The 15,142-nt window shown below is 37.5% G+C and overlaps 1 protein-coding gene across 2 annotated transcripts in view; it reads left to right on the top strand.

The window, feature by feature from the left end:
- Positions 1-210: 210 nt before the first annotated feature.
- The window catches only part of STT3B (STT3 oligosaccharyltransferase complex catalytic subunit B), a 113,704-nt gene continuing 98,772 nt past the window's right edge, over positions 211-15,142 (top strand). Inside the window, exon 1 of one of the 2 annotated variants that reach the window (XM_036886114.2) lies at positions 211-804. In XM_036886114.2, coding sequence (XP_036742009.2) covers positions 491-804 — 314 coding nt within the window. In that variant the 5' untranslated portion in view covers positions 211-490. The remainder of the gene's footprint in view (positions 805-15,142) is intronic. The other variant, XM_036886115.2, reaches the window with a different exon arrangement.

Here is a 15,142-nt window from a genome sequence, read left to right as displayed (position 1 = left end):
GTTCCTGTCGAGTCGGGGGCGGAGCCAGAGATAGCCTGAGCTCCGCCCGGACTCCAGGGGCCCCTCCTCCTGCTCCTCCTGCTCCTCCCGGCGGGGCGGGCGGCGGGTGAGAGGGGGAATGTCATTGCTGCTCCGCGCCGTGGTGCCGCCTCCGTCTGCTCCTGCTCCTTCTCTGGCGCCCTCGTCCCGTCGGCTTTTGCCGCTGCCGCAGCTGCACTGGAGATACGGATGGCTAGTGGGGCGCGAGGGCCATCCGAGTTGAGAGAGCGGCTGTCGCGGCCGCTGCTGAGGCGGAGACTCCCCGCCGCCGCCTCCACCCACTGGCCCCTGGCCTCGCGGCGCTGAGGGCGGGAGCGCGCGGCGCTCTTCCCTCCTCCTTGTTCTTCCTCCTCCTCCTCCTCCTCCGGGTCCCCGCCCAGCACCCCTCGCACCAGGCGGCGGCGGCGGCGGCGGCGGCGGCGAGGAGCGAGACCCGCCGCCGGGGCACAACATGGCGGAGCCCTCGGCCCCGGAGAGCAAGCACAAGTCGTCCCTCAACTCGTCCCCGTGGAGCGGCCTCATGGCCCTGGGGAACAGCCGGCACGGCCACCACGGGCCCGGGGCCCAGTGCGCGCACAAGGCGGCGGGCGGCGTGGCGCCGCCGAAGGCGGCCCCCGCGGGGCTGTCCGGGGGGCTGTCGCAGCCGGCCGGCTGGCAGTCGCTGCTCTCCTTCACCATCCTCTTCCTGGCCTGGCTTGCCGGCTTCAGCTCGCGCCTCTTCGCGGTCATTCGCTTCGAAAGCATCATTCACGAGTTCGACCCGTGGTAAGTGCCCGCCGCCCCTCCCCCGCCTCGCGCCCGGACTTGGCCCCGCGCCGCCGCCGAGCCCCTCGGCCGGGCTGAGGCGAGCGCGGCCCCGGGCCCCCGGCGCGCCCCCGCCTGTGGGCGAAGTTCCCCCGCGCCGCCCGAGGCGAGGCGCCGGCTCCCGAGCGAGACCTTGATCCCCGTCCGCGCCGGCGTGCAGGCTCCCTGGAGGAGCAGAAATCCCCTCGCCGCCGCCTCGGGTCGTCGAGTCGGGACCGGCCGCGCCGGGAGCGGGCAGGTAGCTCCCCGGCGGACCCGTGGCGGACTCCCCGCCTCCCTCTGGCGGCTTTCGGGTCTTTTCATTTTTCGGGCACGTTTTTGCTGCTTGGATGGGATCGCCCAGGGGTTGCCCTCTTGCTGGTGGAGGGGAGTCCACACGTGCAACAGCCCCGTCTGTTCAGCCTCGCAGTTCTGCGATTTAACCGGTGCTCTTTTTGCTCTCGTTGTGCGAGAAGGGAAAAGTGAGGTGTTGCAGGAATAGAAATAATATCCCAGAAAGTGATCCGAAAGCTAGGGACTCTTGTTTATTTAACATTAGATACAATCGAGAGTGGCTTTTTTCAAGGCCCTTAAGTGTAGTGCTCAGCACCTCACTGTTTCACGATTATCTTGGGTTGGTTTTTAGAGCAAGCTCATTACTCTGTTAGCCAAACCCTCAGTATGTTATGCACAGTATTCGAAAGCATTGCATTAGTTTCTTTATTGGTCTCTGCAGGAGGTTTGTGGATAAGAGAACAGTACCACGGTGACAGGGAGCCTTAGATTACAGTATCGAAGTTGCCCATGGTATCAGGGACCCACCTGAATGTTTTAGGAAATGACCCCATTAAGAACACTAGCTAATTTAGACACTACTGGTCTGTGAATTATTTAGATAGGAAGATTGCTTTTTATCCAACTTGTCCAACTCGAAGTTTTGTTTTGTTTTTTTAAGCCTCTGCCTTTTAAACTAACTAAATTCATCTTGACGTATCAGCCTTGGGTTAATCTTACTTCTTGTAATTAGACCTAACTGAACGTTAGGGTATTTGTTTCATCGTTACTGAATATATGGATAATAATATTTGGGGGAGTGAGTGCCCCTATGTTAAAATACGGGATTGAAGTAGTGCGTCGTATATTGAACACCAGAGGGGCCCACTCATGGAGAATTCAATTTAGGTAAACAATTAATTGCTTTGACATTCTTCTACGAAATGTTTTAACTTCAGTTTAGAGGTCTTGATTTTTTTTTCTAACACTTTAAAAAATAACTTTTATGTTACTTGGAAATATTGAAGAAAATGAACTACTGTGAAGGCTTATGAAGTAGATACAGTATTCTTAGTCTTAGCTTTGAAACATTTAGGCAAATTAGATTAAAAAAATTGGAACCAGAAAATGAAAACTGCTTATATTTTACTGAACAATGCAAGAAGAGAAAGTTTTGTCTTTTCAGATTACAATAGCAGAAGTGCATGGCTGGCCAAACGTTACAGGTAACAAAAATTGTGAATATTTCCGGGATATCACTTTTACAAACAGAAGGCCAAATATTGTTTAGTAGTAACATTGAAAATGAAATTGAGGGTTGCAGAAAAATTCACAGCTGAGTGATGACAGTTTTGTCATTACAAATCTGCAGCAAGTCAGCCCAAAATGACCATTGTAATTGAGTTTGGTAATCATGAATTTAAAGTTGATTTCTTTCTCTAGTTTCAAGAATATGCTTGGAGAGCATAACCCTTTTTTATCTGCATGAGAATCTTTTGCTTTTATTTTTCTATATGTGAAAACATTTCAGAAGCATTATCATTTAGCTAAATGTAACATTCGAATTTTAATTCATATACACTAACATTAAGGTTTATATACCTCTTTAAAGCCTTTCTAATTTAGATGTTTTGCTAATAGTTTTAATATTTACATTTTAATATATTCCTAATTAAATGTTTATGTTCATAATATTAGATAATTCTGGTTAGTTAGTAAACAGCCTTTTATATAAAGAAATGGTCTATCCCTTACTGTGAATCATTTGTCAATATAAATCTAATGTCTAAGTATAATTCACATGACTTAATGAGAGAATTAGGTTTCCGAATCACACAAAAACCCTAAGTTCAGTCACTTTTGTTTTTTTTTTCATCTTTTGAAAGATCTCAAGTAGTTAGGCATCACATTCTTATAATCAATTTTATTGAGAAATTTTTTAAGGGGGTTAGGTATAGATTGCCTGTTACTATTACCTTGGATTTTTAAAGCAGTTTTCCTTCAAAGGTACTAATAGTGCCAACGTTTCAACTAATCTGTATTCTAACACTCTAGTATTATATTAGTTTGGGAGTCCCTCAGATTATTATTTTAACATGTAGCAATGAAACGAACCTATAATAATATTGAAATATTCCTCTCAGGTTCTTTGTCCACAAACTGATTTATTCTGGTCTAACCTGATTCTTTTTTTGTGTCTGTTACCAGCTTCATTTCTGAAGTCTTTTTAGTGAAAAGTTTACTTTCTCTGTTAGTTATTCTGTAAATTTTATAGTTCTTAAGTTGTGTAAGGCTCTAGTTAGTTGCCAAAGGTACTTGTCACAATGTTATACTTACTAAATTTGTCACTCTATTTTATAAATCTTACTAGTTATAAGGGGTGGTATATAGTGTTGAATATTATATATTGAATTTTAAAGTACCCTGCAATTTCTGGAACTGAGCAACGTTTTTGGTAAAGCTCTCCTCACCACTTCATTTTAGTAATTTCCTCCCTTATCAGTTCAGTTGATCAGACATGAGGAAGCAGTCTGAGAATATGTTGTCTGTACTTGCCAAACATTTGGTTGAGCAACTAGTTCAACAGCACCTAATGTTATCTTTTTATCTGGAGCAAAAGCTAGTTTTACTTATTTTTGTTGTAATTTTAATACTTTTACTTTATGTTAACCAAGTACCTCTTCCATAACCATTGTCTTTAAATTGTGGTAGTTTTTCCCATGGAGGCAGTGTAAAAGCTGTCTATATGCAAGGAGAGCTGCCCTTTTCCCTGCCTGTACAGGTTGTAGTGGCTTTTCCCTAGAGCCCTAGAGAGACTTCTTTGTGTCGTGGCTTGAGAGTTTTGGCTGCAGTTAGCTGTAAAAGGGCAGCAGATGTCTTTTTGCAGGACAGAAAGCTGCAGTTAGAGTTGAACCTTGGAAGGCAGTTTTTCAGAGAAACTATGGTATAAATAGATTAATTAGTACAAAAATGTTTTCAAAGGAGTGATAAACTCTTGGAACGCAAGCTGTTTGTAAGTTGGGGACTACTTCCTGTACTTTGAGGTCTCCATGTTTTTCTTCACTTTGCAGATGACAGAAAGAGGCTATTGACCTCAGTTCTGAAGAAGACAAAATGGTTTACAAAACCAGTTTAGAACACAAACGTCCCCCAATCTTAAAAAGTCACTTTGTGGAAACATTAGCAACAGCAGTCCAACTACACTTCAGTACAGGTATACTGTCACTGATTTCATTGTAATTTAAAAATTTTCTAGCCTCGACCTTTTGAGATCATTGTAAATTATAAGAACACTTAGGGAGGAGGAGGTGCAGGGAGTCCCTTCACTTGCTGGATTGGATGATGGGGTTGGACCTGCTCCCATTTGGGTAAGTGTGGTGGGCTTCTATAGGTAGTAATCATGGGTTTCATAGGCATATTCTAGGTCCGGGGGTAGCTAGGATCTGTCAGAAAAGACCTTGGAGCTTTTCCTTTAGGGTTTTTATATCTTCAGGGCTAACTTGGATAGGACTGCACACCCCTTACTGCCTTGAGTAATTTGCATTAAGACAATACTGGTTGTAGACCAAGCATTAGAAACTCAGAATAAGGATTTACATTATAGCCTCTGCCCCAGTTGTTATGAATATGGTAAACGTAGTAGCCTGTCTATATTTAATCTATCTCTGATGTTTATGCTCTGTAAGTTTTGAGTAATTTGGGGTATGAAAAAATGGTGAAAGTTCTTTTCTTTGTGATACCTTAGTATTTATCAGTGTGTAAATGCTCTCAAAAGTAACAAAGGTTAATATTCTCGAATGACCAAATCATATTTTTTCCTCAGTTTGTTTACTTTGAAAATTTAATGCTCTTAATTTTTAACAGTACTGTAGTTAACTTAAATATAAAAGTACCCCACAATTCAACAGATCTGTACATTATTGTTAGAGTGGGAAAATTTTCCATCATACAGAAAAATTGAAATGATTTATAGTGAGTACTCACACTCAACACCTGGATTCTACAGCTAGTATTTTACTTTATTATCTTTATCATATATTACTACTATTAAATCTTGATTGTAGACATTGAACAGTACATTGTTCACTATAATATGAAGAATGTTATTTTTGTTACCCAAGTCCATGATAAAGAGGATCTCTTATTTCTGGATTGCATTCGTTTAATATAATGCTAATAATATAAACATAATGAATATAAATACTGTTTTTATATCATCCTCAGTTGGACTGCAGGTTGTAATCATATTCAGTCATTCTCAGTTTTGATTAGTAACTTGAGTACATCAGTGCATTAGTCCATGTCAAATAACTTAACTTTACTGAATCTGATGTCTCAGGAGAAAAAAATGAAGTTGTTAGAAGGGTATTGATGTTGGTTTTATAATACTTTTAATTTATGTAGTTGGCCTGTTACTCAGTGTGTTATTCATGCTCTTTCTTTGACATATTTTATCCAGATGTAATGTTTAATTCAGTTTTATGTATGATTGCAAAAATAACTTCTGTAACTCCCTAAAACAGACAGGAGGAAAGGAAAACATTTTCAAATACAGGACCCACAAATATAATGTCGGGTCCAAATTAATACTGTTGAAAGGGGGGGAAATGTAAATGGTTAATCTGCTACTCCATCTTCACCCTTAGTTAATTCTGGTGCTTATTTTTGTTTTTAAACCACTACTTTTTTCTGAGAGGGTTTCTGTGTCCTCACTTCACTTATTTCTGATCATGAATAATTTCCAGGGATTTAGAAGTTTGAAAAAGTGGCAATATCATTGGATTAAAGAAAGAAAGAAAGGAGTGGGTTAGGTGAGGGAAGGGTTAGAAGAGAGAGTAGCATCGACTGCCAGGGGTAAATGGAGGTTAACTGGCATTTGTAGACTTGCCAGGAATACTAACCAATATTTGGAATTTTATTTCTTTGGAAAAATGCTTTCATAGTTTCAAATGAAAAGATAGCTAAACATATTTTGGAATACAACCTGTACATAAATTGGTGAATGCCTTTATATTGGTCAAATTTGTACTATTTTTAGATAAATGAATTTCTAAAGAACTGTGACTGGTATACTAATTAAATTGACCACATCATCTGTAACGTTTTTTCTTTTTGTGTTACAGGATAACTAACATATGTTCTAAATGATAGTAGGCACTTCGTTTTTACAGTGTCTCACAACTTGATTTTAGATCTTAGAATTGAGGAGAAAGGTAACATCTTTTATTTCTGTAGATAAAGATATTTCAATTTAGTATTCCCCACAAGGATTGAATAGTACAAGTCTGCCTGTCTCTAAAATCTATGTCCTTTTTACTTCATCCTGTGCCTCCTAGGCAGGCTTAAATGAAAGTGTCCTCCATTAAATTTATGTTTTTTAATCAGCTGTCCTGATTTAAATCTTAACACATTGGCCTATCAAAATGCCTGGGCACAATCCGTGGTCTAGCTAAATAAGCTCACTAGTTGGATGATGGCTAATTACTTTGTTTGTTTTGATAGAGGGAAGAAAGAAGAGTTGGTGGTGGCTTTAAGTTTTTAAACTTGAATGACTAGGGAATTTTCAGAGATGAGGCCTTTAGAGGAATAGCTGAATGAGAGGAAAAGATGATTGAATCCAAGTGAAGAATGTTTTCCCTTCAATTTATTTTGTCTGTAAAAAGTTCATAGTAAAGAGGTTGGAAGAATTAAACTATTCCAGTTAAAGGAATATGGGGTGAAAGCTGAACTTTCAGGGTAGGCCCAGAATTCTGTAGCCCTAAAAGACTTAGAGTACATGTCGGCCTGCTTTCTGGGCAGAGACGATGGCCACCAGAGGGATGAAGTACTTTTTCTAAGGTAGTACCATTACAGGTTGGCTAGATTCTTTTCTGTTTTCTTTGCACCTGTGTTTGCATTAGAGGGAGTTTCTTGAGAAATTTGAATATTGTTACTTCTGAAGATGAGGGATAATTAGGTTCTGTCACTCACTTTAAATTGACAATATTGAAAATGTTGGCAGTTAAAATTTAGCTATGGAAACAGCTTTTGTGTGAAGTTTGGCTTATTTTGAAATAGTGATTTAAAAAATTATATCATTAGTATGTAATTTCCTTAATAGTTTCCAGATTTTAAGTTCTCAAACTTTATTTTTGGGCTCTTTTTCTTTCTAATCCAAAGGGAAATACTATGTTGTATAAAAACATAAAGAAATTTTATTTTTATATTATGTAAATATTGATGATTATTTGATAAACAAATTAATGTTTCTTTTGGGGCTTGCTTTTAATTTGTTTTTCAAGCTTTACATGTATTAGCCATTCTCAGGTAGTTAAAGATTTTCCTCACAATATGGTGTTATTTTCTTCAGTGTTATCTAGCAATCTCTCCAACTCACAAATGACTTCAAATGAATTTGATTTTTGAACTTAAATTATTGGACCCTTCTCTCTCCATAGATGGATGATGGATAATGTTGCAGCATATACTGTTTTCTGTACTATTTTAAAAATTAAACTATAGTAATTCATAATTAATTCCTAAAGTTCCAGTATATGCACAGCCTAAATTATTTGTTGCTGGCCAAATGAATAGAATGTGAAAAGAATCATGACTGGAATCTCACTGGTGACCACCATATCTATTTCATCTTATTCTTTTTTTATTACTGTTGAGGTATAATTGACTTGACAACATTAGTTTCAGGTGTATAGAATGAGTCCATATTTGTATTTATTTCAAAATGATGCCATAGTAGGTAGTTACAAAAAATTTTTTTTTATATGAGAACTTTTAAGATCTACTGTCTTGGCAGAACTATTCCTATAACACCAGTAACTCCTGTAAAGTGGAATATACTCTATTTAGGAAGGTTTTATTATAAAACTAAATTATATCCCATCTTATTTGTGTAATCCACAGGAAAAATAAGTACAGAATTATTGGAAGGCAGTACTCTTACAGTTTTGAGATATTCTTTGAACATGTCTTAAATGTTTATGTAAGCAAGAGAAAAGAAATGTATTCTGTAAAGGCTTTTATTACCAGTGATAAAGGTGTTCAATTTCAGTCTTTAAAAATTTTTTTTCTTTTAATGGTGGAATATAACACATTCTGAAAAGTATATAAACCTAATGTGCAGTGTAATGACTAATTATAAAATAAACATCCAGGTGACCATCACCCAGATTAAGAAATAGAACATTGCCACCACCTCAGAAGCCTTGGTGTGTGCTTTCTCAGGCCCTCTTCCCCTCCACTTTTATAGTAATTGCAACCTTCCTCTTCCTCATACGCAGTATAATTCTATGTGCATTCCTAAATAATATAATTTAATTTTTCCTATTTTAAAACAAGATAAATTTACTTGTGGTTTTTGTGTCTTGCTTGTTTTGCTCAGCATTGGTTTTAAGATCTATGTTCATTGATTAAAGAGTTGAGAAAAAAAAAAGTTGTTGAGAGCATGTGGGTAATAAGGTTTAGCAATAATTTGATGAGCCAGGCTTCTTACCCACCTGAGAAGGTATCTGCTCTTTTGCAACAGGAAGTACCTGAAATGAAAGAGAGGGCATCCTTCTCTTCACTTGAGATAAAAAATGATCTCAAGACTGAACTCAACCTGGGGTCACCTTGTCTCCACATAACCTTGACAACTTTTTTAAACGTACAAACTAACTGGCCAAAAAGATTGTCTTTAAACAGATAAAAAAAAGGAGGAGTGGGAGAAGGCATAACTGTCTTTCAAGAGACAAATGATAATCAGATAATCAGATATGTGCAAAATCAGTTTTTAAACTGTGGCTTTTACCAACTGTTCATTTTTAAAGTATATAAAAATTTGTGTTAAGGAAGGGAGTGCATGCAGTCAGTTCTTAAAAAGAAGGAAAGAGAATGTTGGATGGGGATCTGCACCAAAGGAATTTAGGAAAACCTTTAGAATGAACTTGTTTAATGAATTGGTATTTTTGTAGAGGATTGTTGAGCCTAGGTTGTGTGTGATTTTGTCTAAGACATGTCGATGTCATGGGATCTTGAATAGCTTGCATTTCTCTAATACTGTTTTCCATGTTGCTTTCTTCCAGTCTTCCGTGGCTGCCACTTTCTTTCCCTAACCTGTATTGCCTTGATTTAGTAGCTTCTTGGTCTTCCAGAAGAATGGGAGAAGTATGATAGTAGGATTCTTTCAGAAGCTGTCTTTAGTAAATAAAAAGTTTACTCAAATAAATAAAGGAAAGATCATGGATCTTTATGTAAGAAATTGAAATCTATTGAGGTGTGAGAATTTGGTGTTGGCTTAGCAAATGATTATGGATATTGGAAGTATGATTATAGCTTATAAACTTGTGATTGAAATCTGTTCTTAAGTGAAACTATCAACATACTGCTTTCTAATGTATTTCTGTTTATTGGTCAGACTAATTTTGATCAAATTCAGTACTATTTTTCTGCTACATATCATTATAAACTCATGCTACTTGAAAGGAAACTGGATTTCTTTTGTGAACAGATAAAGGACTGTTATTTAATTCATTGTTAATTGAAAAAGAATTTAAATCTAGGATGTCTTTTCTTCAAATTCCCAATTTAGTCAGTCAGTATTTCTCTAGAATTCAAATTTAAAATTTAAACCAAGTGCCATAAGGAAGGTGTACTTATTATCTTTTCTCCCCCAAATTCCATGTAATACCATGCGAGAGAGAAATATAAATGACTTTGAATTAGGCTCTGTTTGTATAATGATCTGACTTAATGGTTTATGCTATTTAACACTTCTTGAATTCCTCTTGTATGAATTTGCCAGGGAATTAAGGATACAGTTTTTTTAATGTATTAACTGTTAGGAAACATGCCAGGAATACTTCTTTCAGAAATAACAATCCAAGATAGTTTACCTGCTTTATGTGAGCGAGATAGGTACAGGTTTTATTAATCCCATTATAAAGCCAACTTACTTCAGTTAAATTTTGTTCAGGACTGTTCATTTAACTAAACAAATAGGCTAGAGCCATTTTAAAGATTTTCATACCTGTAATGTGAAAACAGTCAAGGCAACTTAAGTTATTAGTTCTTTGCCTAAATTGGCAAGATATTGTTATGGTAATATGGTACTCACTTCCCCCTCTAAGGAATAATAATAGTATTAATAATAATATTACTGTTATTACAGAAGATCCTTTAGAGTAAGAACATCTTTTCTAGTTCTTAAGCTACAGATATTGTGAAAGTAGTGGCTGTTCATTTTATATTAACATAGATCCGTTATCCTTAATGATAACCACATTTTATGTTTTGGTGAGGATAGTAATAATACAGTAAGTCTTTTGTGTAATACCTTGATACACCTTGGATTGACTGTGATTTCAGCCAAATCATACGTATAGTTATGATACTGTTATTTATAGTACGAAATATGTATTTTGTCATCATCCCTGTTTCTGGTACAGAGTTCCTACCTTGTTATTTTCCTAAATGTTCAGAATAGTAAAGATGTCTTTTGTCATTATGTTAATGTGACTTCTGGCAAGTATTAGGTAGCGGTTTCAAGGGGGCCAACTTTAATTAGAGGGTTGGAACTTTTAAGTTTGCTTAAACTTTTTGCTTGCTTTGGGGAGAGGGGCGGGATGTCGAATTACCAGTGACCAAAAATTTAGTCAGTCATGCCTAAGTAATGGAGAATCTCCTCCTTCCCCTTCCCCTCCCCCTCCCCCCCTAAAAAGCCCAAGGATGTAAGGAAAGCTTCCTCGTTGGTGAACATGTGGAGATTTGGGAAATGGTGTGCTTGGAGAGGGCATGGAAGCTCTGCATCCCTTTCTCTGTATCTTGCCCTGTACATCTCATCCATCTGGCTCCTAAGTTGTATCCTTTTATAATAAATAAATCCTTTTACTGGTTATCTAGTAAGTAAAACGTTTCCCTGAGTTTTGTGAGCCACTCTAGCAAATTAATCTAACCCATGGTCGTTGGAACCTCTGATCTATAGCTGGTTGCTTAGAAGCGCAGGTCACACACATTGAGTCTGAAATTGCAGGGAGTGGGGGAGGGGGACAAGGGTATCGGTCTTGTAGGACTGGGCCCTTAACCTGTGGAATCCAATGCTGTCTGTTTAGGTAGAGAGTGTCAGAATTGAGTTGAATTGTAGGACACAAGCAGGCCTGAGAATTGCTTGGCGGTATAGAAAAACACCTCCCACATCCCTCCTTTTGGAATTTTGGTGAACCTCTTAGTAGTGAACATTGTAATCTCACTCTCAGTAAAGTTGTCATTTTAAACTTATAGAAGGAGGAAAGTTGATGAAGAAAGGAGGTGATAGTTCTTAAAAAAAAAACTTACAATAGCCATCAGTGATTGCCGTCAGCAATGGGGAGATGGTTGGTATTAGTAAAAACTTTAAGGGAGAGAGATTTTATTTCCATGAGTACTTTTTGAAGACTTAGAGAGTTCTGTCTCAAGTTTTAACTCACTAGTTAAGGAACATTGAATTAGAAAAGACAGACTAGTTAATATCAAAGAAAAATCTTATAAATGATAAATATTACAGTGCTGTTAACTTTTGATATGATAAATGAAAAACAGTAGAAGTAAAATTTATAAGCTGGCATTTTGTTTGAACTTGAGAAATACATCTTGATATGGAAGAACAGTAGGAATACATATGATCATTGTATACAGAGGCATTAGTTAGAATACACTAAATTCATGCAAATGATGAGTTTGTGTGGTCTTAGATTAACAATCCATTTTGTTTCCTGGCTATTGATTTAATATGGTTACAGGTTTCTCAGCTATTCAAAAACAGAGCTTCCTGTGAAACCTTTCATAAGCCAAAATGGTGTAAAGAGAAGGAGCAATTACCATTAATGTATACAGAAAATTTTTTGAGTGTTCCCAGATCCCCCAAAAATAACCTCTCTTAGGCTATTCTGATACCTTAGGACACATCTTGCTAACGGGTGCACAAAAATTACATTATGATGAAAAACAGATGCTACCGACCCAGTTCAAAACTATGGCAGCTTGATGGTGAGATGCTTAGTATAGTTCTCACAGAAGGAGCTTAGTGGGGCCACTCTCGCTGCTTAGGGGGCGTGCTGCTCTGATCAGGCTCACAGCAAAACAAACGCCGTACGCTATTTTTGTATTTCACCTGTTTTTCATAGAAGTGAAAATCCTTGTTTCAGTTAGCAAAAACAGGTACTGATGTAGGTCTTTAGTAAAAGTGAGGCAGTGTAATTCAAAGAACTTTCGAAAAGCTGGGATACCTGTATATAATTAATATGAAAACTAAGCAACCTTTTAGGAAACCATCTCTACTCTGGCTGATCCCATTAAACTTTACCATAAGAAGTTGAAGGGTACTAAATAAAAATACTCATTAGAGGTGAAATAAGTTGGTTGTCTCCATTAAAGTGTCTCTGCAGTGGAAACAGCTTTGTTTGTGTCTAATTACTGGGAGGATCATTGAATATTATAGATCTTGAGAACTTAAATAAGCCAAGATAAAAAGTCTTTATCTTTTACTGTGGATTGAACTCTTAACAAAATGACTGGTCAGCTCTTTAATTAAACTATTATTCCATGTAGTAATAGCAATATTCCTGTGAGTCTTAAGCTGATAAGCTTTAATAATCTCACAAGATGTTTTTGCTTAAAAATGATCTGTATTTTTTTGTTTTTTTTAAGCAAATTTTTATCCACCAGTGTGCTTTAAAAGAACCTGTTGCAGTGAATAGGGTTTATTGAATATATTGACAATTAAAATATTGCATATGTTGGCAACTTAAAAAATTTAATAAACTTGCTTCATGGAAGTTTAATTTCAGTTCTAAAATCATTTTAACTCTAGACTGTAGCTAAAGAAAGCTTATTTTAATATGTTAGGCAACTTTCTGGCATTTGAATGAACAGGATAATGAAACAATGTGTGGTAGATGAAATAAATCTAATCTTAAAACTGCAGAGGCCAGTAATTCAAAGTAGAAGGGTGAGCTTGAGGAGCACCTGAAGTCTTTCTAAATAATGAAGATTTTAAAATGAGTCAGTAACTTAATTAGAAAGAGAGATGCTTCTTGCTGTTTAAGATACTTTATTTGGGTTGTTAAAATAACTTAATACATTTAAATAAAGTCTCCAGTATAAACAGCATTTAAAACAAAAGGTTTTCCTCTTGAAATAAAAATCATTCTAGACTCGAAAAGTTTGTGTAATAAGTATTTGATGTTAAAACTGGGTATGAATTGCCACATAATATCGAGTTATATAAGAAAAAATGTAAGTCAAAATATAAAAGAACGTAATATTTGTATATGTAATTATGAACATAGTGGTAAACGCCTGTGAAATCTCTACCCAACTATAGAACTAGAACATTACCAATCTTACATCCAACCATGTTTCTTCTCTAACCTATCTTCCTGCTTTTCCTATTAGCACTAGGAACCCATTCTCCTGAGGTTTAACATTTCCTTTGCCATATTCAAAATAACTCATATATGTATCTCTAGACAATATATTGCTAAAGTTTGTCTTGTTTAGAGCTTTAAAAAAATACTGTCCTATATATAATCTTTGGCTTGCATTTATACATTTGCTAGTTGATGGATATTTGGGTTCCAACTTTTTGCTTTTATGAATAATGATGCTACTATAAACATTAAAAACTCTATTTCCTGATGCATGTGTGTGGATGTTTGTTAGGGCGTATACCTGGGAATTTTATCATATGTTTCAGTTATTTATAAAAATACAATACACCACCCCAAAACTTAGTGACAAAAGAGCATTTCATTACTTCCCAACTGTAGGCCGAGTGGGATGTTTTCCTGCTTCATAATGTCAGCTTGAGTGTCAACTTAAGAGTCATCTGGCATTTTGATTGGGAGGTCAGCTGAGGCCTTGGCCCCTTCGTGTGGCTGAGCTGAGGCTTTTGGCCCCTTCCTGTGTCTGCTTAAGCCCTCTCAGCATGGCATCTGGATTCTAAGAAAGCATTACAACAGAGAGGGAGCTGCCAGGCCAGTTGAGGGCCAGTCTTGGAATGATCAGTGTCACTATATTTTAATTCAGAATGGACACAGGCCTATCTCAGAGTCAAGGAAGAAGGTGAATGTACAAGTAGGGACAGAATTGTCGGGGCCATCTTTGGAGCTTGGTTTCCATAGTGTATTTATCATTTTTATCTATCATTTTTATCTCTTCTTCTGTGAAATACATGTTCATGTCTTTAACCTGGTTTTTTGTTTTTAATTGAGTTGTATTTTGTGTTTTGCAAGGGATACTAAATCTGGGTTAAATTTGTTGCAAATCTTACTGCATTTTGTGACAAGCAATCCTATGAGATAGATATTTTATTACCCCCATTTTACAGATGAGAAGGGGGAGTACTGCTATAGATGTTAAAAAAATAGTCCTTGAAGCCAGCTAGTCTCCAGTGATATTTTTGGTAAAAGAAAAGCATGTGCAGATGTGTACAGTTATAAAATGGCATGATGCTGCCATCAATCTGCTGGTTGTCCCTTCCCCTTCAAAAACATTGAGGCTTGGAAAAACTTACAAGTATATTTTCTTCCTTTATGCCCAGTTATAATGTTTTAGATAAAGTGTGGCTTTTATGAGGAGACTTGAGGCAGGGTGATGCAAAGTGACTTGTCCAGAGTGACACAGCAAGAACCAATACATTCAGCTCTGCGTTCTTTCTAGTCTTACCCGCCTTCCTCATACATAATTTTTTTTCCTTTAAATTATTCAGTTGAATCAGTCAGCATCTGCCAGTACATTTCAAACACTTGTGTTTTTGTTTGCTTACTAGTTCTACTATCATCAATTCTCTCTCTTGAGGGTATGCAGGAGTTCTCAGAAGACAGTGGACAGGAATTGACTGATATTTCAGATTTTCTTGACTGACCCACATCCAAACTTTGTCATGGAAATTCTTAAGTGTTGTGGTCAAATATATTTTTTTAAATTACAATAGAAACCAGACAAAATTTGCCTTATGTACTTCTAACAGAACATGGGAGGCATGCATCAAGTGCTGCTGAGTTGCTTTAAAATTGAAAATGTTGCAGAACAATTA

The sequence above is a fragment of the Manis pentadactyla genome, chromosome 14 (genome assembly GCF_030020395.1).
Source record: "Manis pentadactyla isolate mManPen7 chromosome 14, mManPen7.hap1, whole genome shotgun sequence".
Lineage (NCBI taxonomy): Eukaryota > Metazoa > Chordata > Mammalia > Pholidota > Manidae > Manis > Manis pentadactyla.
Note: the sequence above shows the minus strand (reverse complement) of the source record. Positions and strands in the feature narration are given on the sequence as shown.